Raw genomic sequence first — 23,540 nt, 5'->3', positions numbered from 1 at the left:
AAGAGTTGGTGGTAGCCACAGTACAAGACCACCAAAAAATTTGTGTTCAGAAACCCTGCACTAAACAGTCTCTTCTTTTCACTTCACTGGAAACCGTATAATCATGTTACTTAAATGAGTGCCTCTCTTGAAAAGTTATTGAAGATTATACAGTGAGGAACAATGCAAGCCAAGTTCCAGAAAATTGAGTCTTAATTAATTCTTTTGTGAATAATCGTGTGCCATGTTCCAGACACTCCTTTAATGGGATGGATCCATAGGAAAGTGCATTTCTAGTACTGCTACCTGGTAATTGAATTTGTTATGTACCTCATAATGTGATGAAGTTTCCTGAAATATACAGAGCTAGTTCCTAATGTGTTCCATTTCACTCTTAACGTTTCCTTTACTAAGTGATTGTATTATTTACTTCTTGTGCTATAAATAAGCACAAGGGATGTGTTATTAATTTGTATGCTATAAATGTTTTTTAGGAAGCCCGGTGTGTCAGGCCATGGAGTTTATGAATTGAAGGATGAGTGTATGAAAGAGTTCAATATGTTCTTTTATCACTATACCAAGACCCAGCATAGCAAGGTAGGCAATGTGAAAGGCAAAGAACACACACTTTATTCTCTACCTGAAGCAGACCCGGTGAACTGAAGGGAGGGATATAATGGAGTCTGAAAATGATAGAGTGCTTAGTAATGCATCTCTGATTTTATTTCTTTTAGGCTAAGTTTAGACTGCAGGCTTCTGTTGACAAAACGTCTGTTAACATAAGTTCTTCTTTGAGTGTCCCCGTGGGTGCTCCACATTAGGTGTCGGGCTCGCCCGGCGCCGTAGATCGGATCTTCCAAGCAGTTTCTGCCAGACCACGCATGCGCCGGTGCGCGCCGCTCCCTTGCATGGTCCTGGCCACGTGCGCGATCCGGTCCCCGCCAGTTCCTCTTAACCGCCGTCGGCTGCAGACGGAATCCGACTAGGCTACGGCCAAGTTAGCGTATTCAATGGTTTTAGCTGTTTTCTTTAAAGTTTTCAAGTTCTTAGTCTATTGTTAAGTTAGCCAGTTGTTATTTTCAAAAAAAAAACAAAAACAAGAACCAACAAGCGGGACGGAATTCAGTCCAGTCTTAGTAACAAGCGCAGCACCGGAGGCCAGGAGCCTAGGGCCATTGGCCCTCCTGCCGCGGCAGGCTATCCGAGAGGGGGAAAAACAGCACAGAGAAGGTGCTAAGTACCCCATTAACAACTAAAAGACTCACCAACAATGTCCTCTTCAGGATTCAAGAAATGTGAGTCTTGCCGAGAGGCAATGCCAGCGTCTGATGGGCACAGTCACTGTATAAGGTGCCTTGGGGAGTCCCATGTCACGCAGAAATGCTCCTTCTGTGCAAAATTAACAGCCAGAGCAAGGAAGGACAGGGAGATGCGGCTTAAAATGCTGCTATTCGACAAGGCCCTCCAGCCAGACGTGCCGGAGCGGCCGCAGCAGGAGGGACCCTCCGGGGCCCATAAAAGGAAAGCTGCCTCCCTCACCCCATCAGCGCAAAAACGGAGGAAAGTTTCCCCAACCCGATCCCTGCCGGCAGCAACAGCGAGCGGGACGGGAGGAGCGCACATCCCCCAGCCGCAGCAACAGGTGATCAGCGGCGGCACGGAGAGCCACGTGGAGGCGGCTCAGCCTCTGATGATCAAAGAGCCACCCCGCACCGCAGGCAGGGCAGCAGCTAAACAAGCGCCGGTACCGGCGGCACCGCAGGCAGCGGCACCGACCCCCAGGGAACCGGCAGTGCAGAGCGCGCAGGCACACAGCCTGCAGGCACCGGAGGACACCGCCCGTGCGGCACCGCCCAAAAGCGTGCTGAGCGCGGCGCGGATGGGGCCGAGATCCCCTGCACGCCAGGGGACGGAGCCACCCCCTGAAGGGAGGGGGAAGGCTGCACAGAAAACAAGGCACCGCAGCCCCTCTCCAGACAGGGCTGCAGAGTTGCTTTCTCTCAGCCCTCCGCTCATGCTGCAGACTCCAACTAGAAGGCAGGAGTCCCCCCTAGCCTACCCGGAGCCCCCGTCTCCATTTTTACAACCAGCCTCGCCCTGGCTGGGACCACCTTCACCCTTTTGAGCCGCTGGAGTACTATCACAAATGGCTCTCTCCAGTGTCCCATGTCTCTCAACGATCTCGCTCCCCCAGACGCAGGGGGTACGCACCAAGGGAGTGGTCCAGGTCACCTTCCCAAGAACAGTGCCCATGCTGCCATGGTCGTCCCTATCACGCGGGGCATAGACACCACCGGCAGTCTACCAGGGAAAGATCCCCACAGACGGTCCCGTATCCCCGAGGGCAATCGCGAACGGGGACAGACTCAAGTATCTCAGGGGGAACTGGTTATGGAACCCCGATATTTTCCCTTGCAAGCTTCCAGCGAGCGGATGTACCATCACCAACAGGAACCGGAAGGGTCCAGAGAGGCGTATCCTAGTGGTTCCTCGCTCTCCTCCCCGGACGAGGCTACAGCCCCGGGGGATGTCCATCCTCCGGACGATCTCAAACAGTTTCAAGAGCTGTTCAAAAGGGTGGCCTTCACGCAAGGCATCCAGACAGCAGAGGTGCAAGAGAAACACCATAAGCTCCTCAAAAATCTGAGACCTCCGGCCTCCTCCAAAATAGCAATACCACTTGACGAAGCAGTCTTGGAGTCCGCTACTATGATATGGCAGACCCCTGCGACTATTCCACCTGTCCACAAGAGAGCGGACAAGAAATACTTGGTGCCGGTGAAGGGCATGGAGTTCCTGTTCAGCCACCCACAACGAAATTCCATGGTGGTGGAGTCGTCGCAACAAAGATCAAAGACGTCTCAATTCAAGACAGGGGGAACAGACAAAGATGCCAAGAAGCTAGAGCTGTTCGGCAGAAAGGTCTACTCCTCCTCCACACTATTGGGATTTACACCCCTCCATACAGAAAGAAAAAGTACTACCCTCAACAAAGACAGTATCAGTACCAGCCACAGTGTCCCCAGTACCACAGGGGTTACGAGCAAGGGCGACATCAACAGCACCAGCAGTACAGAACTCCCAGGCGACGTTCCCAACAGAGCCGTGCGTCCTCGGGGCAGGGCCAAAGGCTACAAGTTTGACACACAGATCCAGGGCTGCGCCATCACTACCATCGCACAAGGTCATCCGAAGCGGTTATTCCACCATCGCCTCCGACCATTCTACAACCAGTGGCAAAGGATCACCACAGACAAATGGGTGCTGGAGATCATAGCCACGGGGTACGCCATCCCCTTCCAGTCGCTCCCACTGCCATGACCTCCACCCACGCCCCACCTCCAGCAGGCCTCCCATGCAGCGAGGCTCAAGCAGGAGGTAGACCATCTCATGCTCATAGGGGCAGTGGAAAGAGTGCCGGAGCAACTGCAAGGGAAAGGGTTCTACTCAAGGTACTTCCTCACGGAGAAAAAGACAAGAGGCTGGAGGCCCATCTTAGATCTTCGAGGCCTCAACCGGTACCTGCGCAAGCAACAGTTTCGGATGATCACAATCGCCTCCATCCTTATGGCACTGGACGATGGAGATTGGTTCGCAGCCCTCGACTTACAAGACGCGTATTTTCACATAACTATCCATCCGGCTCACTGACTATTCCTCTGGTTCATGGTAGGCAAAGAACATTTTCAATACAAGGTCCTACCATTTGGCCTCTCCTCGGCCCCCAGAGTCTTCACCAAGACCTTGGCAGTGGTGTCAGCCTACCTGCACAGACGGGGTATTTATATTCCCGTATCTGGACGACTGCCTACTCAAAAGGGCTTCGAAGGAGGAGGTACTACACATGATACGCGTCACAGCAGGCACGTTCTCTTCACTCGGCCTGGTTATCAATCTGGCAAACTCAAAGATAGACCCCACACAGGACATAGAGTTCATAGGGGCACGCATAAATTCTATTACAGCGAGAGTGTATCTACCAGACACACGCTTTCGGGCCATCGGCTCCCTCGTGCAAGTCATCACCTTCAGCCCTACGGTGCCGGTTCTGACGTGCTTACAGCTGCTGGGCCACATGGCAGCAGCAACGTTCACAGTACAGAACGCCAGGTTACACATGTGCAGCATGCAGCACTGGCTGGCGAGCGTATACAAACCGGCAGCACACACCGTTCACAGGGTGGTGTCGCCCACAATAGATGTACGCAAATCCCTGCAATGGTGGGTAAACCCCAAAAACTTTCTAACGGGGTACCCTTCCACCAACCACAAATATCGGTATTTTTTACAACAGATGCCTCCCTCCTAGGGTGGGGAGCACACATGGGCGAAGAGGTGACGCAAGGACTGTGGTCCTCCACGGAACAGTCACTGCACATAAATATACTGGAGCTCAGAGCAGTGTTCAACGCCTGCAGACACTTTTGAGACCATATACAAGGCAAAGTAGTCGGGATCAGTACAGACAATATCTCCACCATGTTTTATATAAATCAGCAAGGAGGAGCTCGGTCCCGTGCCTTATGTGCGGAAGCAGTCCGGTTGTGGAACTGGTGCATCGCCAACAATATAACCTTGAAAGCCTCGTACTTTCCAGGTGCTCACAATGTGAAGGCAGACCAGCTGAGCAGGCGTTTCACACTCACGCACGAGTGGCAGATCCGTCCCGATCTGCTACGACCGATTTTTCACGCATGTGGCTTTCCCCAGATAGACCTGTTTGCCGCTCAACACAACAAGAAGTGCCCACGATTCTGCTCTAGGGTAGGACTGGGATGGGGGTCCCTGGGGGACGCATTCGCAATCTCCTGGAGGGGCCCCCTTCTTTATGCTTTTCCTCCCACAGTGCTGATCCACAAAGTCTTGCAGAAAGCCAGGAGGGAAGGAGCCCGAATGATCCTGATAGTCCCAACGTGGGATCGACAGCAATGGTTCCCCCTACTCCTGCGCATGTCGGACCGTCCACCGATGCCCCTTCCGGTGGCGCCGGATCTGCTCACGCAAGCCCAGGGGTCCATAGTGCATCCGCACCCCCAAGGCCTGCGACTACAAGCGTGGTTAATCCATGGCTCAGCTCCCTAGAGAGCACATGTACGGAGGAAGTGCAACAAGTCCTAGAAAGTAGAAGGAGGACTTCCACCAGGAAGACCTACAGGCAGAAATGGACTCGCTTCACGGCATGGTGTTCTACCAAACAGCTAGCCCCCCTTTCGGTGCCTATACCTGTAATATTAGAGTATTTACTGGACCTCAAGAGAGGAGGACTCTCACTATCCTCGTTAAAGTTCCACCTTGCCGCCATTTCAGCTTTCAGACACAAAGAGGAAGGGCACACGGTGTTCGCCCATCCCATGCTTACCAGGTTCCTCAAAGGGTTGGTAAACTTTTACCCCCCTCGGAAGCCGCTTCCACCTTCGTGGAACTTGGACCTGGTGCTTAATGTGCTAACGGGACCACCATTCGAGCCTTTGGCCACGGTTTCCCTCCGCCTCCTTACGATAAAGACAACCTTTCTTCTCGCAATCACGTCAGCTCGCAGGGTGAGCGAGCTTGCGGCAGTTATGGCAACGCCACCCTGCACTGTTTTTTCCAAGGAGGCGGTAACCATACGGCTGCATCCAGCCTTTGTTCCTAAAGTTTCTTCTGAGTTTCATATTAACGAACCTATTGTTTTACCCTCGTTTTATCCAAAGCCTCATAACTCTAACAAAGAGGCGCGCCTACACCTCCTGGACGTGAGGAGGGCGCTAGCCTTCTATATAGACAGGACCCAGCCCTTCCGGAAAACGGATAGACTCCTGGTCTCTCTCACTCCCAAATCGAAAGGAGAAGGTCTCTCTTCGCAGAGAATCTCGAAGCACATCGTATCCTGCATAAAAATGTGCTACGAACTCAAAAAGACTCCTTTACTGGCCACGCCCAGGGCTCATTCCACTAGGGCGGTGGCGGCATCAACAGCCTTTTTCAAGGGCGTTGCGCTAAAGGACATTTGCAGAGCGGCGTCCTGGTCATCCTATGACACCTTCGCTAAACATTACACCCTTCACAGGGTATTCCAAGAGGATACCCGTCTCTCGACAGCGGTCCTCTCGGGGACAAGCTGCACATAATCCGATTACCCACCTCCTATGTTGGGTTACTGCTGGGTAGTCACCTAATGTGGAGCACCCACGGGGACATTCGAAGAAGAAAGAAAGGTTACTCACCGTAGTAACGGTGGTTCTTCGAGATGTGTCCCCGTGGGTGCTCCACTACCTTCCCGTGCTCCACTACCTTCCCATCCTCCCCGCTTCGGATCTCTGTTTAGTGTTTTGCAGGAGCATCCGAGGCGGTTGGTCAAGGAACTGGCGGGGATCAGATCGCGCACGTGGCCAGGAGCGCGCAAGGGAGCGGTGCGCACCGGCGCATGCGCGGTCCAGCAGAAACTGCTTGGAAGATCCGATCTGGGCGCCGGGCGAGCCCAACACCTAATGTGGAGCACCCACGGGGACACATCTCAGAGAACCACCATTACTACGGTGAGTAACCTCTCTTTTTGTTGACAGAGGCCGCATCCAGATTGCAGATCTCTCGGAAGAGATCTGCCAGTTAGGAGTGTTCTGTCAACATCCTTGTACATGTCATTCCGTGAGGAAGAAGAGATGTGTCGACAGAGGGGCTTTTCTGATGTTTGGCCCCATGTGGGCAGGCCAAATGTTGGAAAACCCTCTCCTGACAGAACTGTCAGCATAAGATATACAAATTGCAGTGTGCAGTTTGTGTATCTCTTGCTGACAGTTCCCTGCAGTCTAGACACAGCTTCAATATATTCAGTTTAACCCTCATACCATTCTATCTTCTGTTTGTTGGCAGAGGAGACAGACTTTTTGTGAGGCGACAAACTGAAAATAAAGCTGCAAAAAGCTACCATCAATCTATTACTAAACTTTATTCAGATTAAAAAACACAGTTGTACTAATATACAAAGATAATGTTAATTATCTCAGCTCCCCTAAACCCCAAAAGGTACCAATGTGAAGGATTTTGGTGTGGGGTGGGGGTGCATTTTTTTTTAAACAGTTGTCATGCATATTGTGAGTTCAGTACATTTAGCCTCGGAGTTTCCCACTGAAATTCATAGAGAGTAGGGTACTTAACTCAGTTGGATCCCTTTGAAGACTTCAGCCTAAATTTTCAGTCTTATTACAGGTGACAAGCAATATAAATTACTAAATGCTCTAACAGATGGCATACTGGAGACCAACTTCATCTAGAGAACAAATTATAAAAAGTGTAGTGAAGACACAATGGGACAGCTCCTCTATCAGTGTAAATACATGGAATTATGACAGGGGTCTGCAACAAAACAGCAAGAAGAACCGTTTTATTTCAAATTCCCTTACAAAATCAATACCTCAAGATTTGCAATACATGTAAATACGAGACAGTCCTTAATAACATCAAACCATGCATTTTGTCACCCCATTTTAAGAACAGTGCACACACAGTAGTTTATACCAGTTGGAAAGTTGTTGCTCCCAAATCCACCCACCTATCACCAATTTTTACCTCCCCATCTTCAAGCTTAACCCCGTCAGCTTCAAACCACTCCCCCATCCTTAGATTTAAACTGTCTCAGCCCCAGACATGCCCTCCCACATCCCCAGGCTTGACCCCTCTCAGCCTCAAATGCACCCCACATCTCTAGGCTTAACCCCCCTTTTACTCTGCCCCCATCGTCAGGATTAACCTGCGCCTCAGCAGACAAACTCCTCTAGCTGCATGCGCTGCTGCTACACCTTCCCCTGCCACCTCCTCAGCAGGCTGCATGGCTCTGGCAGGGGCAGATTTGGCCACCCCTTCCCCAGCTCTCGTGCTCACTTCTTCCAACTGCCCCACTGCACTGAAATAATGGAACTAAATTTAATGGTTTAATGGCTGGATCCCCCCTGCCAACCCACTGGCTGTTAAACCAATTAAATTTAGTTCCATTATTTCAGCTGTGGCAGGGTGGGAAGCCACAAGAGGAGTCGGGAGCACCCGGAGCCATAAGTGACTCATTAAAGAGGCGCCTGCAGCTTGGCAGGTTGCCAATCCCTGAGTTATGATACCTATAGCTACTGGCTAGGACAAAAAGCTTTCAGCAACTGGGCATGCACCAACACACCCAATTTGGAATGGACATGAGAAATACATCTCGAAGAACACCAGTTACAAAACAGGTGACTGTCTTTTCTTCCGGAAGCAGCATGGTAATGAGTCATCCAGAAGAACCTAATGAGGCGTAGAAATATTCTGGGGAAGAAGAGGCTTCCAGAAGGAGGGTTTCCTTCCAGAAGATCCCCGTGGGCCATGTGTCTGCATGTGTATTTCAGAGTCTGGAAGAGCTTCTTCTGGACTCTGAATCACATGCCCATCTGCTAACGAGGTATGGGAAATTTACATCCACACCTCATTAGCATCTTCCGGACAGCTCTTTACCATGCTGCTTCCAGAAGAAGTGGCACATGTAGATACAGCCTAAATGTATAGATTCCTTTTGAAAGAATTGACTTCCACATAGATGTACCAAAGAGAACATGTTGAATTGGTATGAATGGATAGGTACTATACACACATTTCAGGGCAATAATTGCCATTTTCCATACACTTATAAAAAGACCAACAAAAGTTAACTTTATCCCTTTAACAGTAGTTTTAGTGTCGTGTTTTTACTAGTTTTATTATCCAGGCCCATAACATGTTTTCATGTGCCAATGTATTATACAATGTGGATGGAGTGTCAAAGTAAATTTCAATTGATTATGCATAGAGCCCTGCAAATCCTTGAGTATCCCCTTTATATCTGTGGTTATTGATATCCACAGTCATGGATGTGGATATCCACAGCTTGTTTTGAGGATACGGATGCAGATATGGATTTTGTATCTAGTGTCCTGATATAAAGCAGAGATCCACAAATTTTCAGAAATTATCTGCATCTGATCCGTGGCTATCTTCATCCCCTTTCTTTTTGCATCTGTGGATACCTATTTTGTATCCAGGTAGAGCTCTAATTATACATCTTACTATATTTGTTAGTCTAGTGTCCCTAATGGAGTCCCTCAAGAATCCTCCAGTGCTGTTGGTACAGTAACTTGGGCCAACTTTCTTACAGGCTGAACATATGCAGAAGAAGAGAACAAGAAAACAAGAAAACAGAGATGAAGGTAAAAGATTGGATTGAACAATAAAGCAAATGCTATGGTTTGGTGCACCGGTCTCTTTTTTGTGCTTATAAATTAAGAACTTTGGTATGTGGGTCGCGAATTGATAATAAGGTAGAAATTGTATTAAATCCAGGGTTGTGTTACAAATAGAGCTAGGTGATCAGTGACCACAGTTTACCACCTGACATATATATTTAGTGGTTTGGTTTTTTCCTAAAGAGTTGGGAATTCTCTCAGTTTAGTCTCTAGCGGTCACATGTCCACAGATTCAACCCACTGGCAAAACAAGCACGGTTGTTGACAATATCAGAGACCAAGGAGACAGGTAGTTCTTCTGGGATAGGGTTGGTGGGGTAATGTAGAGAAGATCGCAGTGCTGTGACTGTTTTCATTTTAAACTACCGCAAATCTAGTATCATTCATGAACAATCAAAATTCACCTTAAAAGTCACAAACTCCATATACTAGAAACTTACAGGTAAGGCTAAAAAATTTCAGTTGTAATACAACTATTATCCCCTCTTTTCCTTTTCTTCTGCAATCACCACTGAAGTCATGAACTGTAATTGAAGAGGGTTTGGGAAAACTGTTAGTTCACTGGGAAGTTATATGAATGATTTGATTACATTTAGGATCAAGGCCTGGTCCACTGTTAATTCCAATCTTACCATTCAAAATGTTGCCTAATTATGCTCCCCAAGCTTTCACCTTGCTTCACTTGCTTTCCATTTTTAACTACAGTTTAATGTTGTGTATTATTAAACAGTGCCGCAGAATTCTATATTAGCCATGTGTGAAAATTTTTCTTAGGAAATGTTATGTGTGCTTTGGGAACCTTTCAACTGAAAAATCCTAAACTGCAGAAAAATAACCTGACACTTGTTGAAGGGACACAGTCGAGTTGGAAATCATTCTGTCCAAATTTTATATCTTCTTCTTTAATTAAACCCAAAATCACTATAACTGTAAAATCAGCAAAGGGAAAATTCTATGGTATTTTCAGTTTGTTTACTTTGTATATAGATCATGTTTACAGACAGTCTTTGAATTTCTTCCACTTCAGGAAATAGCAGGAGTGCAGAGAACAATTTTGCATTTGTGTAAGATTTTATTTAAGATTCAACTTTTTTATAGTGCACCATCAAACTGGAGTTCATGTTAATTAGGAAATTAAGTTAAATACCAAGTTAATGTCTCTAAGCGTATGTCTGTATTATAAGTAGATGTTGACCGTAGATATGTGATATCAGCTACATAACTCCCATAGCTAAAATTAACATCTCTACGCTTGGCTATCTTGCCTGTCTTAACAGGGCAAGGTGAATGGGAGTTTCTCCATTCAACCTTCTTTACTCCTCACCTCTCTCAAGGAGCACAGGGGTTGACTTTGACCCCTGAAAGCTTGATTTCATGCATGTGCAAAATCAAACCCCAGAAGATCGACTCTGAGCAGGTCTATCTTCCACGGTCGTATAGATTAAGCCTAAGATAATACATATTCCTATTCTTCCGCTGGCATATGTGAGGTTCTGTTTAGTGCTTTGCACGCAATTCTACTTTAAACATTTGAGAACTTAGTGTAATACTTGACTAAGCAAAGGACCTGAAGAACTGCACTGTTCTGTATACCATATTGCTGCTTGTAAAAATATTGAAATCATCTGGCTATCAGATGTACTAGAAGACCATTATGCACATTTTAAAACTTCTACCTTTATAAAAGGTTACATGAAAGCAGAGACAAAGAAAAATATTTAAAGCCTTGAGAAATTCAGAGCTGTGTTTTCTAAACACCTACAGCTGCTTGTATCATATGCATTTATTTTTCAAACACTATTTTATATGCAAACTGCATGGAGGTAATGGTGAAAACCTTATTGAACAAACTAACGTGTGTGGTGGGAAACTTGCTCACTGGCTGAAATATGCTGACACTGCCTCCCCCCACACAACTTGGTAGCAATGTAACTGTTCTCTTCACTTTCTACTCACAATATGGTAGGAAATATTACAAAGTTATTAAAAAAAAACACTTACATGTAACTGTTTTCTAGCATTACCACCTCCTCCCCCTCCTGAATTCAGCCCAGCATTCAGCAATGTGGTGAAAGTTCTGAACTGTGATATCATGATGCATATCCTCAGGACTATCCTTCAAAGGGCAGTACAACTGGAGACCCACTTATGGACTGAAGCTATGATCCAGATGGTATGGGTTGCATTAGTATTTCCCCCCGTAATTATTTATGTTAACTATTGATGTTAAAACCCTCTTTTGAGGGTTTATATTAAAAACACGGTGCACATATCAGTAAAATGTAGTCTTCGATATCTTTTCAATATTACCATAATGTGTCAGACCTCATATGAAAGCCTTCCTACATTGCACCTTAATTAAATGCACAGTGCTTATTAGAAATAAGTATTGCAGTTACAGAACTTGAAGCGTCTAACGCTCTTGCCATGTTTTCATTGCTGAAAACTATTCCAAAACAGTTAAGTTGTCTGGTTTTCTAACTTATAACTGCATGTAAAAATACAAGCTTGTTAAAGAAGCAGGGTGGGATGACTTGGACCTGTAACGTTGCTGGTGATATGTTTTGATGAAGTGGGAATTTTCTGTACTATTTGTATGTCCCCTTAGTGTACCTGTTACTCTCAGGGTAGACCAAGAGATATTGGGATAAATGTCACCTGTTTGACTGAGGTTGGAGAGGACATTTAGCAATCAGTGCCCCAGAGGTTGATAGATTTCTCCACCTCTCAGCAGGGAAGCTAACCACAATCCTCCAGCTCAAGAATAAAGGAATGGAGAAGGAGGGAGATAAGAATGGGTTGCTAGAAGGAGTCAGACAGCTTAAACGTTGAAGTTCACTAAAGCTTGGCTGAACTGTGAACTAACAAAATGGACTGGACCTGTGTTTTAATTTTTCCTTTCTCTGTGCTCACTCACCTCAGGACTTCTTGTGTTGTATTCAGTTGACTAATAAACTCTGCTGTATTAACAGTGCTGTTTGAGCATCATTGCAAGTGCTTTGATGTACATTAGATCTTGAAGAGAGTACATAAGTCTCGACCAGGAGCCTATCTCAATTGGACTAATTGAACAGCACGGACAGTATGAAGCAGAATTTTCGGAGCTCTAGACATTTAGTCTAAGGAGTCGGTGTGGCAGCATGGGCTGTGTTGTGCGACATATGTTGGAAGTCTGGCACAATGTGAAAAGATTTTTCTTAGAGAAAGTTCCAAAGCTTGGGGCATAACACTTAGGTGTATTTGCTATTGATACGCATGTATATATAAAAACCTCAATCAGGAAAGTGAAAAGCTTGTAAATGGGGGCTGCGAAACATGTAAGGATCAAATAAGCTTAAGCAAGAAACAAGCAGAAGGCCGTGCCTAGTTGAAGAAACGCAAATTCTGTGTGTGGTTATTGAGTCTTCTGTGTGAGATCCTTGCACTTTTGCTTTGTTTGATATTCCTTAATTTCTGCTGTCACTAAGTCCTGTTTTACAGCCCTCTGGTAGCAGTTGAGATTTATTATTTCCATCTTTCTCAGGTACTACATCTCCTGTCTTTGGGCTTACTAGAAGAGAAGCAGCAGCTAGAGAAGGCTCCAGAGGAGGAAGTGACCTTTGACTTTTATCACAAAGCATCAAGTATGTTTCACTTTCAGTGAAGTAGGAAATGAATTATGCTCACTTAGTATTATAAGGATAATATTAGTCTAAAAAGAAAAGTCATTGCATTCAACAAAGAATTATCCTGTCTTTATTTTCACTGTTAAATTCAGAAACTAAGTGAGACTGCTAGAGTTCTGCTCTTCAGTGGTAGACAATGAGGGATTACATGTATAAGATGGAATGTTGCAGAAAGTCATTGAATTTGTGACTTCCACAATCTCTGTGAAGAATCAGTTTTGCTTGTAAACAATATGCAGTAAAACAAGATATTAGTAAGTCTAAGAAGCACAAATTCTTAATTCACTTTTTTTTTAATCAGTCAAGTCTTTTTGTTTGTCAAACAAGCTAAAGGACACAATCAAATTGAACATCACACTTTTGTCTGGAAAAATTTATACTTACTGTAAGTACAAGTTCACCAAAAATGCCTATTACTGAAAAGTGTGAGTGGGAGAATTCTTTGTCAGTGTAAATTTGTATTTAACAGCATATATATCATGAATTCTGCTGTTGTCCACTGTGTAATCAATTAGGTTTTGATACCACAAAATGATGATGCACCCCAAAGAGCACTATTAAAGGACATGGAGTTCTGTATGAATACCAGGATTCGCCTGAACTGAGCAACTTGTAGGTTTGGGGCTGCCTTAATCAGCTTCTTTCCTGCTAAAAAGTCTGTAATAAACATCAGCACTGAAACAAAACAGTCCTCTTTAAAAATCCTAATTTTAAAAAAAATCTTCAGAGCCTACTGTTGAAAGGCTGCTCTACTGAAAGCGGAAGTGTTTCAAAATTGTTGAATTTTAAAATAATGGGTAAACATAGTCCCTTTTTAAGTTGTGAGAATTTAGTTGGCTCATTCCTCGTGTAGTGTGCTGTAAGAAAAGTTCAGATGAATGGTGTGGTTCCCAGTTCTGTAAAAACTACTTTTTAGGAGGAAAGTACCATCAGAATATTGACCAATTATCTCCTGTTCAGACAGAAATGGGTTTCTATATGAAAAGCTTTCAGCAAATTAAGGAGAACTTGGTTTACAATAAGAGGAAAAAGCACGAGAGCACAGATCTGAAATTGAAGTCTATTACCTATAGTTCTGCTTTTGGAATGAACGTGAATAAAATGTAAGCTGTTAAGTCCATGTGGAACAAAGAGTGCGCTTGCTGCACATGTTGAGAATTGTGAGAGAAATCTACAGCAGCACTATCACTATAATATGTATTGCCAGTATTTTTAAATCATGCTTGTAGTGACAAAAATGTGAAGAAGTTAACCAGTATTTCTGAAAACTTGCACATTTATGCTTCATCTCTTTGCGAAGGAATGGGAAGCTCAGCCTTGAATGCTATGAACATACTAATGCTTCTGGAAAAACTAAAATCAGTTCCTCAGTTAGAAGCACAGAAAGACATGATCAACTGGATACTGCAGGTAAAGAATACAGAAGCAGACTGTGGTTTGGCTTCAGTAATTCAGAATTTTAAAAGAAAAAAGTTTGACTGCTTTAGCTAATCCAGTAGACAAGGTTTATATTTGCTGAGATCTCTGATAGCCTACGTAGTTTCTGAAATGAGATTTTTTTTTTCTTTTTCCCCTGTGAACATCATGACCACATCTACATGGCCGTTTAGCATAGTGCTGCTGCCGGCTGCACTGTGCTGATGACAGTTCACAAAATTGCAAATGGAGGACAATTTGCAAACTCGCCCAGCTAATTAACATAGCCGTGCAAGATTTTGCTACTCGTGGGGGAGGGTGCCAAGAGTACAGAGGCCGTGTGGATGTGCCTCTGCCAGCTAAGTCCCTCTCTGCTGCATAAGGGACTGATGACAGAGGGGGCTTAGCTGACAGACGCACATCCACACGGCCTCTGAACTGCTGGCACCTCTCTGCTGACAGCAAAGTCTTGCGCAGCTATGCTAATTAGCAACACGAGTTTGAAAATGGTCCTCCATTTGCAATTTTGTGAACTGTCATTAGCATAGCTCTGCCAGCAGCAGCACTCTGCTAAATGGACATGTAGACATGGCCCGTGTGCTTAATATAGAATCAAGTGCATGAAAGGGCTACTACTTAAAATCTCGTAAGTCAAAATTCTAGCTAAATAATACGTAGTAGTGGCTTTAATGAAAACTTTCCAACCGTCTTAAATAACTAAGTATATTTCTATAGCTTCATTATGTAAGGTATTTTAAATAGTAGAGAAGTAAAAAGATGCTTAGGTGACATCTATTTGTGTTAGTAAAGTTTGGAAGTTTTAATGGGCTGTTATGTGAAATCTGTATTTCGAGTGGGTCAAACATTTTGTAAAATTAGCCTTCAAATTAAATGGCTAAAGTGGAAAAATTACTTTATAAAAGCACAATGTTTTAAAACGGTATATAAATTAAATGTAAAGTGTTTAAATAAGAGATTTTCAAGATTTCTGTTAAGAAAATTGTTGGAACAACAAATTCATACTTAATGGCACAATCTTAACTTTCACAATTCTTAGGGTTTCAGAAGTACAGTGTTGATATTTAAAATTGAAGCTAATTCTCCAAGACTGTATAACTGAAATTACTATGCAAGATATAAAGATTATGAAGGATTTTGTCCTGTGGAATTTGTCATGGGTTGGAGATACTTTCATTTCTGGGTTTGTGGGTTTAAATAATGTACTGGGCAGTAGTGACAGAACAGTATCTTGTCTCTTTAGTAGCCTATATGAAATGAGTTGGCATTGGGGATCATTCCCTAGGGCATAAAGAGTCGTAAGACAGAGTACCATGTTAATTTCTACTAATTAGCATCCTTAGTAATAGTTTTAACTGTGGCAATTGACTGGATAGACTGGAGAAATTGAATTATCCTCTCACATATAGGGGTGCTCTACCCAATTGTGGGATTGGAGGTGCATGGTTGTTGTTAGGAAACTTGCATGGGCACCGCAGGGATTTTCCTTCCCTGTAGCTGCTACAGTACATTTTTACCGGCATGAAATTCTCAAAAATTGTTTAATCTTGTAACAACCCATAGGTTCAACTATACAGCATGCACAATCCAGTCACATTTAATGTTCTCCTAACACCTAAATCTTTATTCTCAGATGTTTGACACAGTGAAACGATTAAGAGAGAAATCAAGTTTGACAACAGCAGTGACTACACCAGGACCAGAAACGACAAAAGGCAATGAGGTGGTAACAAACAGGGAAGGAACTGAAGTGATGTTGCGCAGGGAGACACATTTACAACTTTAAGAACCAGTTTTCAAACACAAGTGCTTAAACTTAGTTACCTAAATCTATATTTGAATACCTTAATACTAGTTTTAGGCATTAAATGAGGGTATAGGCTGTGTCTACATGAGAGGCTTTTGTCGGCAAAACTGGACTTTTGTCAGGAAAAAGGGTCTGCACAAAACGTGTTTTGTCAACAAAACCCAGCACATCTGCTGGCAGTATTATACGTCTCCTCATTCAGTTATAACACCTCTTTCGACATGTTCTGTTGACAAAAGAGCTGTATAGATGCTCTGGGGCCCTTTTGTCGACAGACAGGGCTTCTGCTTCACTGGACCACCCTGTTTGCAGAGCTTGCAATCGGCCATTCTGTCAAGAGAGGACCGCGCAGTCTGGCTGCTCTTTGTCAATAGAGCAGATTGCTCCTTTGATCTACTTTTATGCGTAGACACACACCGTCAACATAAGTTTTGCTGGGAGATCCCTTGTGACAGCGACGTCTCGACAGAGGCCTCTCATGTAAACGTAGCCACAGTGCCTTAAGATGATAGCCTGGGTTATATTAACACTAGTGTCGCTGTTAAAATATGAGCAATATTTATCCTCTTCTACTCAGTACTGTTGAGGCCTTGGCTGGTATGTTGTGCCCAGTTTGGGGTACCACACTTCAAGAAAGATGTGAATAAACAGAAAAAAAATCCAGAGAGACTAACAAAAATGGTGAAAGGTTGAGAGAACCTGATCTACGACGAATGGTAAAAAAATAAATATATTCAGTCTTGTGAAAAGAAGACGGAGGAGCAACCTGATAACATTCCTCAAATAGATTATAAAGAGGAGAGTAATAATTGTTCTCCATGTCCACTGAAGATAAGACAAAAAGTAACTGGCTTAATCTATAGCATGCCAAAGTTAGTTGGAATTAGGTAAATAGTTTAATATGTGCTTCCTGAGTACAAATGTGGAGATATGAGGGGTGATGCATGGCTTAGGGTGGTATATGATTTATGCAGTGTTGTCGCCACGTTGGTCCCATGATACTAAAAAGACAAGATGGATGAAGTATTATCTTTTGTTGGACCAACTTTTGTTTATGGTAAAGAGAAGCTTTTGTGCTTACACAACTTTTCTTCAAATCTGGAAAATGTACTGAGAGGACACGCTAAATAACTGCATGGTGGAACAGGTTGCTTAGAATAGTAATTAACACATTTTAAGAGGCTATTCCAGGTTAAGTGTCCCGCAGAAACACCTGCCATCATAGGAGTAAAAGGATGGGCAGGGCAAAGCAGTTTGCGGGTTGTTAGTGGGGTACAGATTATTGTAATAAACCATAAATCCCATGTATCTCTTCAGTCCATAATTTTTAGTGTACAGCAAGATATAAATTTAAGCTCCCAGTCTAGTTCTTTTGAAAGAGTTGTGCAGGTTTTCTTTGATGATGACTGAAATCTCAGGGTGATCTCTTTGAGGAAAAGACAAAAACCATCACATTTTTGTGAGTTCTTTCAAGCTCATAGCGCTTATCGAGGTTCATCCACATAGTTGTTGGAGCAGTAAGTGCAAAGGATGAGGTACGACGTGTGTTGTGATAGGCGTATGTAGGACTCATGGACCTTGAAAGGTGTGTTCTGGGAAGTGTTGATCATTTTAGATATGGAGATATGTCTGCAGGTTTTGCATCTATTCTGGCAAAATCTGCCAATTTGAATTAGGGTTTCTCTGGTTTGTGGGGACCTTGCTTCTAATGATGAGGTTGGGGGTGGGAAGTTTGAAGAGCAGAAGAGGCGTTTCAGGAAAGATTTCATTCCGTATATGGTCCCTATTGAGTTTGGGTTGCAGCTGTTTGATGTTACCCGATATGGGTTCCAGTGTGGTGTGGCAAGTGATAATTGGGGTATGAAGCTGGAGAGAATTTTATTTCTATATTGAAGCAGGTTCTCTTGGGATCTTTGGATGGTTTATATCTCTTGTGGATTGTCTGCCTTTGGTGAAGGGGTATATATCCTCCTCAGAGCATGTTCTATAGTATCTGAGTGCCTGACTGTAGGTAAATGTTTTCTTGCTGTGTTTAGGGTAGTTACTGGATCTGTGAAAGTTGGTGTCATGGTATATGGGTTTATCTTTAGGATTCTATTGTTGAAACTGACCCTGGTGTCCAGGAAGTTGAGGCTCATATGGAAGTTTGAGAGAGAGAGAGAGAGAATGTGTTTTGAAATTTTAGTAGAAATTTGTGAGGGAGCTGAAGTCATCTGTCCAGAGGATGAAGATATCAGTATATCTCAGGTGCGTTATTGATTTTGTGATGTATTTGTCTGAAAATTTTTCTTCTAGATAACCCAGGAGGAGGTTTGTGTACTGGAGAGCCTTGCTACTATTCATGGCTATTCCCATTGCTTGGACAAAGTATTTGTTGTTGAATATAAAATTGTTATGGGTAAGGATGAAAAGGATGAGCCCACCATAGGGATTGTCAGTTTTTATTGTTTCTGATTTATCATTGACAGCCATTTGCCAGAATGTTAGCTAAAGAGATATTTTATACTGGTGAGAAATGCAAGCCTGTTTAAAAACAGGAATAAACTTTACACTAGCAGATAGCAAACCAACCCGCTGTTCTGTTTCATAACCACCAAAATGTAGCTGTGACTTGATAAAGTGTAAGATCTACTCTGCATTTGACTAATACTATTAAAAGGGTAAACACAAATTAGTCTGCTTTGATTACATTATACAAGTCAGGTTATTTTGAGGGCTTCATATTTTGCAAGAGTATTGTGTAACCTTCAGTCTGGGCTTTCATAATTAAATAAAGGATGAACCGCATTTTCTATATTTTAATTAAAAGTTTTGTATTTTTGAATTCATAAACGTGCTCTATTGTTGCCTTGAAAGCTTAATCTGCTTTTAAGATTTGTTTTACAACTTTCAATTTGTCTTGTTTTTTTGTTTTGTTCTACTGTCATGGGATGCTCAGTTCATTGGGGAATTTGATGGGCACAATTAGAATATATGCTTTTGGAATATTTCTTGGTATTGTTCAGTAGTTCTTAGTCTATAATTTTAATACTCTTCACTAATAAGACTCAGAGCACTCAAGACAAAGAGAAGGCTGAACGGAAGAGGAAAGCAGAAGCTGCCAGACTGCATCGCCAGAAGATAATGGCTCAGATGTCTGCTTTACAAAGGAATTTCATTGAAACTCATAAATTTCTGTATGAAAATACACAAGAGACACAGGGAAGAGAGGACTCTGTGATGGAAGAGGAGAGGTGAGATGAGACAGATATCCAGAGGTCTGATGGGAAAATTCATTTCCTAAAAAGTGGTTATACCTAGTAAGTTTTAATAGTACAGTTGATGGTTAAAGTGCATCATCCCAATCAGCAGCCCTCTGCCTTTTACTACTGATATTCTTTATAGTGTCCTGAATTAGAGAACCCTGTGTAAACTAGCAACTAAGTGCTAATGTCAGAAAGCCCAATCAGTGAGATGCCAGATGTGGCGCAGGTGCCACTCCAAGATACTTGTCAGGCGGCCATCTTATCCATTTATATGTCCACATCACACTATGCACCAACCCAGCAAAGTCAAGATGATGATGGTTTTGGCAGAACTATCGTGCAGGCTGTGCACTTGTGAACTCCAAACCCATCTCCATTGATACTGCTTGTGAGTCACTGAGAATAGAATCAACTGGAACAAGCGCTGGCAGACGAAAAAATGTTTACCTACCTGTCGTAATTATTCTTCAAGAAGTGCTGCTCATTTCCATTCTACTAACATCCTTCTGTTGCAATAGTTGACAAGAAGGATCTTAGAGCATGAACTGGTGGCACCTCTTACACCACTCATGAGTGTGGCCTTCTAGAGGGCACTACAGCCTGCCCTTGTTGGTGGTAAGGCAGAAATCTCCAATGACAATGAGACTTGGGCATGTGCATACCTAAAAGGGAATGGACACGAGCAATACATCTTGAACAACAGTTACAGGATATGAAGAAGTGGGTCTGTCCAACGAAAGCTCATCACCTAATAAATCAGTTAGTCTTTAAAGTGCTACACGACTGCTGTTTTGTTTTGTTAGAATACAAACTAACACGGCTACCTCTCTGTTACTATTAAGCTGTTACAAAAGGTAGGTAACCATTTTTTCAGGTAAAAGGTATCACATTCCCTACCATTTCTGAAAACAATGACCTCATTATAACGCTCCTACTTGATATTACTGTAATTTAAATGGTGATGGGCTTTCCTATTTGAAGACCTAATTTGAGCCTTTTAACTCAGCAGAGTCTATTAGGTCTGGTTCAGCAGTAGTTTGTTTGAAAGTCCAGTTGCAAAAAACTAAAACACCTTATTGCACTTGTAACCCAAACTGCTTTTCCAAATGTGATTTTTGTATATCATTAATCCCCCAAATTTTTGTCTCTGAATAATTGTAGGAGGATAAGAAAGATTAAGTAGGCTGTCAAGCAATTAAAAATTAATTACAATTAATAGCATGATTAAAAATTAATCACAATTAATCATGCAATTAAATATACTGTTAAACAATTATACTATTTAAACTTTTCTGGAATAATTCAATAAATTCTTCTATCTAATCAATATGTTTTGTGTCCTATTCAAAAGAATCCTTTCTTTATCTCAGCTCCAACTGCAGGCAGGGCAGGGCCAGAGTGGGGTAGACTCTCCCTTGGGCAGTGCAGAGTTCAGGTGGGCACAGCCTTGGGTGAGGGTCAACCCCAAGCTCAGGAGAGGGCCAGACCTTGGGCTCTGGGAAGGTAGACCTCACCATGCGAAGTGCATAGTTTGGGGTGGGACTCAGACCTAGAACTAGATGTTGAAGGGAAGGATCAGTCCCAGCAGGCAGAGAGAGAGTGGCTTGGGTGAGCCTTGCTTGATGGGGGGGACTTGAGGAAGTCCCCCAGGCTGTTTTATTTTAAAAAATATGGTCACCTGGAAGGGGAGAGGGACAGGTATCTGGTTCTTTACTTGTTTCTTCTCCTTTGGAGCTGGGACATTTTTCTGTGTGCACTCTGGTAGTCATTTGCATTCTGTGATTTACCAGAGGCCGGTCTCTGGAACAGTTCATGCTGGTTTCCAGAACCTGTGATTAATGTGTGTGTAATTTTTTTTAATGCGTTAATTCTGCCCTGCATTAATCATAGGCATTAATGTGCATTAATTGACTGCCCTATTTTAAGTTGTGTTTTAAATGGCTGTATAATATTATGATCTGCAGTCATGTGTAGTTGCATATCCCAGGGTAGAAATGCTCAAATCCTGTGCTTTAGTGCATAGACTGATCACTAATAAGGTTCAGAATTTTTTTTCTCTTGGACAGCACTTGTAATTTGCCTAGCAGCACTGTGGATTTCTTTAGCCTACCTTTGAAGCATCAGATGCTGACCACATTAGTTTCTGAACTTGATGAACTAATGATCTGACTCAGTATGGCGCATCCTGCTTTTATTAAATAGGGCAATAGTCGTTTATTCTAAATTTTGTAGTATTTATAATGAAAACTTCATACCTATCCATCTTTTAGTCCTTGTGTTTTCTTAACTGTCTGGCTGCATTGTAGTACAAAATGTTATCCAATTCAGGATACTGAAATTTAGACTCTATCACAATCGGAAACATCCCTGGTCATGCCTGAGGACTACATCTAGTTTGATGCTAGGAATAGAACTGTCAGGCTTAAGAAAGGCCAGTGGTCACTGTGCCCGTGCAAGAGAGGGTGCTCGCTCCAGGTCCGTACTACAAAATGTGCCATGGTTATGATGAGGTGCAATTTATATCTGATATATCTGTGCTGATGAAGGTTTCTGCTTGTAGATGCAGTTTAATATTCAAAACCATGTGTGACCCAATGTAGTTTATTTTGCTTGTGGAGGAGGGTCCTGGAATAAACTGTGCAAGTATAAGCTATGTCCCAACCAGGAGCACTTTATTGGTATAATGTACTAATTTAACTATATTGACGAAGCAGTCCTACCGTAGACCCTAATGTACGATTTGTGAAAAAGATGGTGCATAAGATAAAAGGAGGAGAACAGAACAATTAAGAGGAATGACCAAAACCCAATACAGTAATTTCTGCCTGCTTTGTCATTTAAAATATCAAGTTCCATAAGACCTCAAATATGTAAATGCAAGAAAGCATCCTCTTAACTCTTTGTCATTGCATCTAGCCTGAGAAATCAAAGAAAATGTGGGGCATCATGAAACAATGTATTGGAATTCATTTCAAACGGCTGTATTTGATAGCGGCCATGTTGCACCTTAAAGATGGTTGCATGTCGGTGGTGCCTGAGGTGATCCTATTATTTTTTTGTAAGGCTTTTTGCAGTAAAGCTACTTTAAAATATAAGCAGCAAATTCAAGAAGATGTTTATTCTTTACAGAGAGTCTGCGAATTGTTGTTGATCCTTGTGTTTCATCTTACAGCACACCTGTGGCCATTGATTGTTCCAGAATTGCCTTGGGACCCAATCGAGGTCCATCTGTTAATGAAAAGGAAGTATTGACCTGTATCCTGTGTCAGGAGGAGCAGGAAGTGAGGCTGGAGAGTGCTGCAATGGTATTATCAGCTTGTGTCCAGAAATCCACTGCCTTAACTCAACACAGGGGGAAAACCCTTGAACTCTCAGGTGGTGGGTATCCCTCTTCAGCTAAGAATTTCGGCTGTTACTGTTATCTTCTTTAGAATTCACTTCAGCTATATTTAACTAATACTTGCAGGCACAGGGATGTTATATGTGCCTGTGTATATGCTTACACTGGGGTGCATCTATACTATTATAAAAGGAGAGGCGTTCATTCGTCTGTCACACCCCAGCCAGGTCTCCGGGCTGGAGCTGCCGGCGGAGCTCTACGCCCTAGCCTGCTCCCGGCATTGGGACTGCCAGGGTTCCCAGGGATCCCTGTGGCTGGAGCTGCCGGTGCCAGCTCCTGCTGCCAGCACTGCCAAGTGGCACTCCACACCCTTGCTGACTCCCAGCCCCAGGACTGCTGGGGTTCCTCAGACCCCATCCAGGTCTTCAGGGCTGGGGCTGCTGGCAAAGCTCTGTGTCCCGGCTGGCTCCCAGCCCCAACGTTGCTGGGGTTCCACTGACCCCAGCTGGGTCCCCGATGCTGGAGCTGCTGCAATTGGCCTGGCCCCAACCACATCCCTGGGGCTGGAGCTGCCAGAGGAGTTCTGTGTCCCTGCTGACTCCCAGCCCTGGGACTGGTGGGGTTCCCCTGACCCCATCCAGGTCCTCAGGGCTGGGGCTGCTGGCGATGCTCCTAGGTTCTCCTGGCCCCAGCCATATCCTCAGGGTTTGAGCTGCCAGCGGATCTCCACACCCCTTCTGGCTCCCAGAGATCTTCGGGTTTCCCTCGCCTCAGAGCTGCCAGCAGAGCTCTGTGTCACTGTTCCCAGCCCTGAGGCTGCCGGGGTTGCCCCAGCCTGGGTTCCTG

General features: G+C 43.8%; 1 protein-coding gene across 1 annotated transcript in view; it reads left to right on the top strand.

Annotated features, from left to right (window-relative positions):
- The window catches only part of UBR1 (ubiquitin protein ligase E3 component n-recognin 1), a 177,757-nt gene that overhangs the window by 97,973 nt on the left and 56,244 nt on the right, over positions 1-23,540 (top strand). The window contains exons 23-30 of the mRNA XM_074997084.1: positions 474-576; positions 9,116-9,167; positions 11,222-11,376; positions 12,727-12,826; positions 14,169-14,278; positions 15,936-16,025; positions 19,155-19,342; positions 22,527-22,732. Coding sequence (XP_074853185.1) covers positions 474-576; positions 9,116-9,167; positions 11,222-11,376; positions 12,727-12,826; positions 14,169-14,278; positions 15,936-16,025; positions 19,155-19,342; positions 22,527-22,732 — 1,004 coding nt within the window. The remainder of the gene's footprint in view (positions 1-473; positions 577-9,115; positions 9,168-11,221; positions 11,377-12,726; positions 12,827-14,168; positions 14,279-15,935; positions 16,026-19,154; positions 19,343-22,526; positions 22,733-23,540) is intronic.

The sequence above is a fragment of the Carettochelys insculpta genome, chromosome 6, assembly GCF_033958435.1.
Source record: "Carettochelys insculpta isolate YL-2023 chromosome 6, ASM3395843v1, whole genome shotgun sequence".
NCBI lineage: Eukaryota > Metazoa > Chordata > Testudines > Carettochelyidae > Carettochelys > Carettochelys insculpta.
This window is presented reverse-complemented; position numbering and strand designations above follow the sequence as displayed.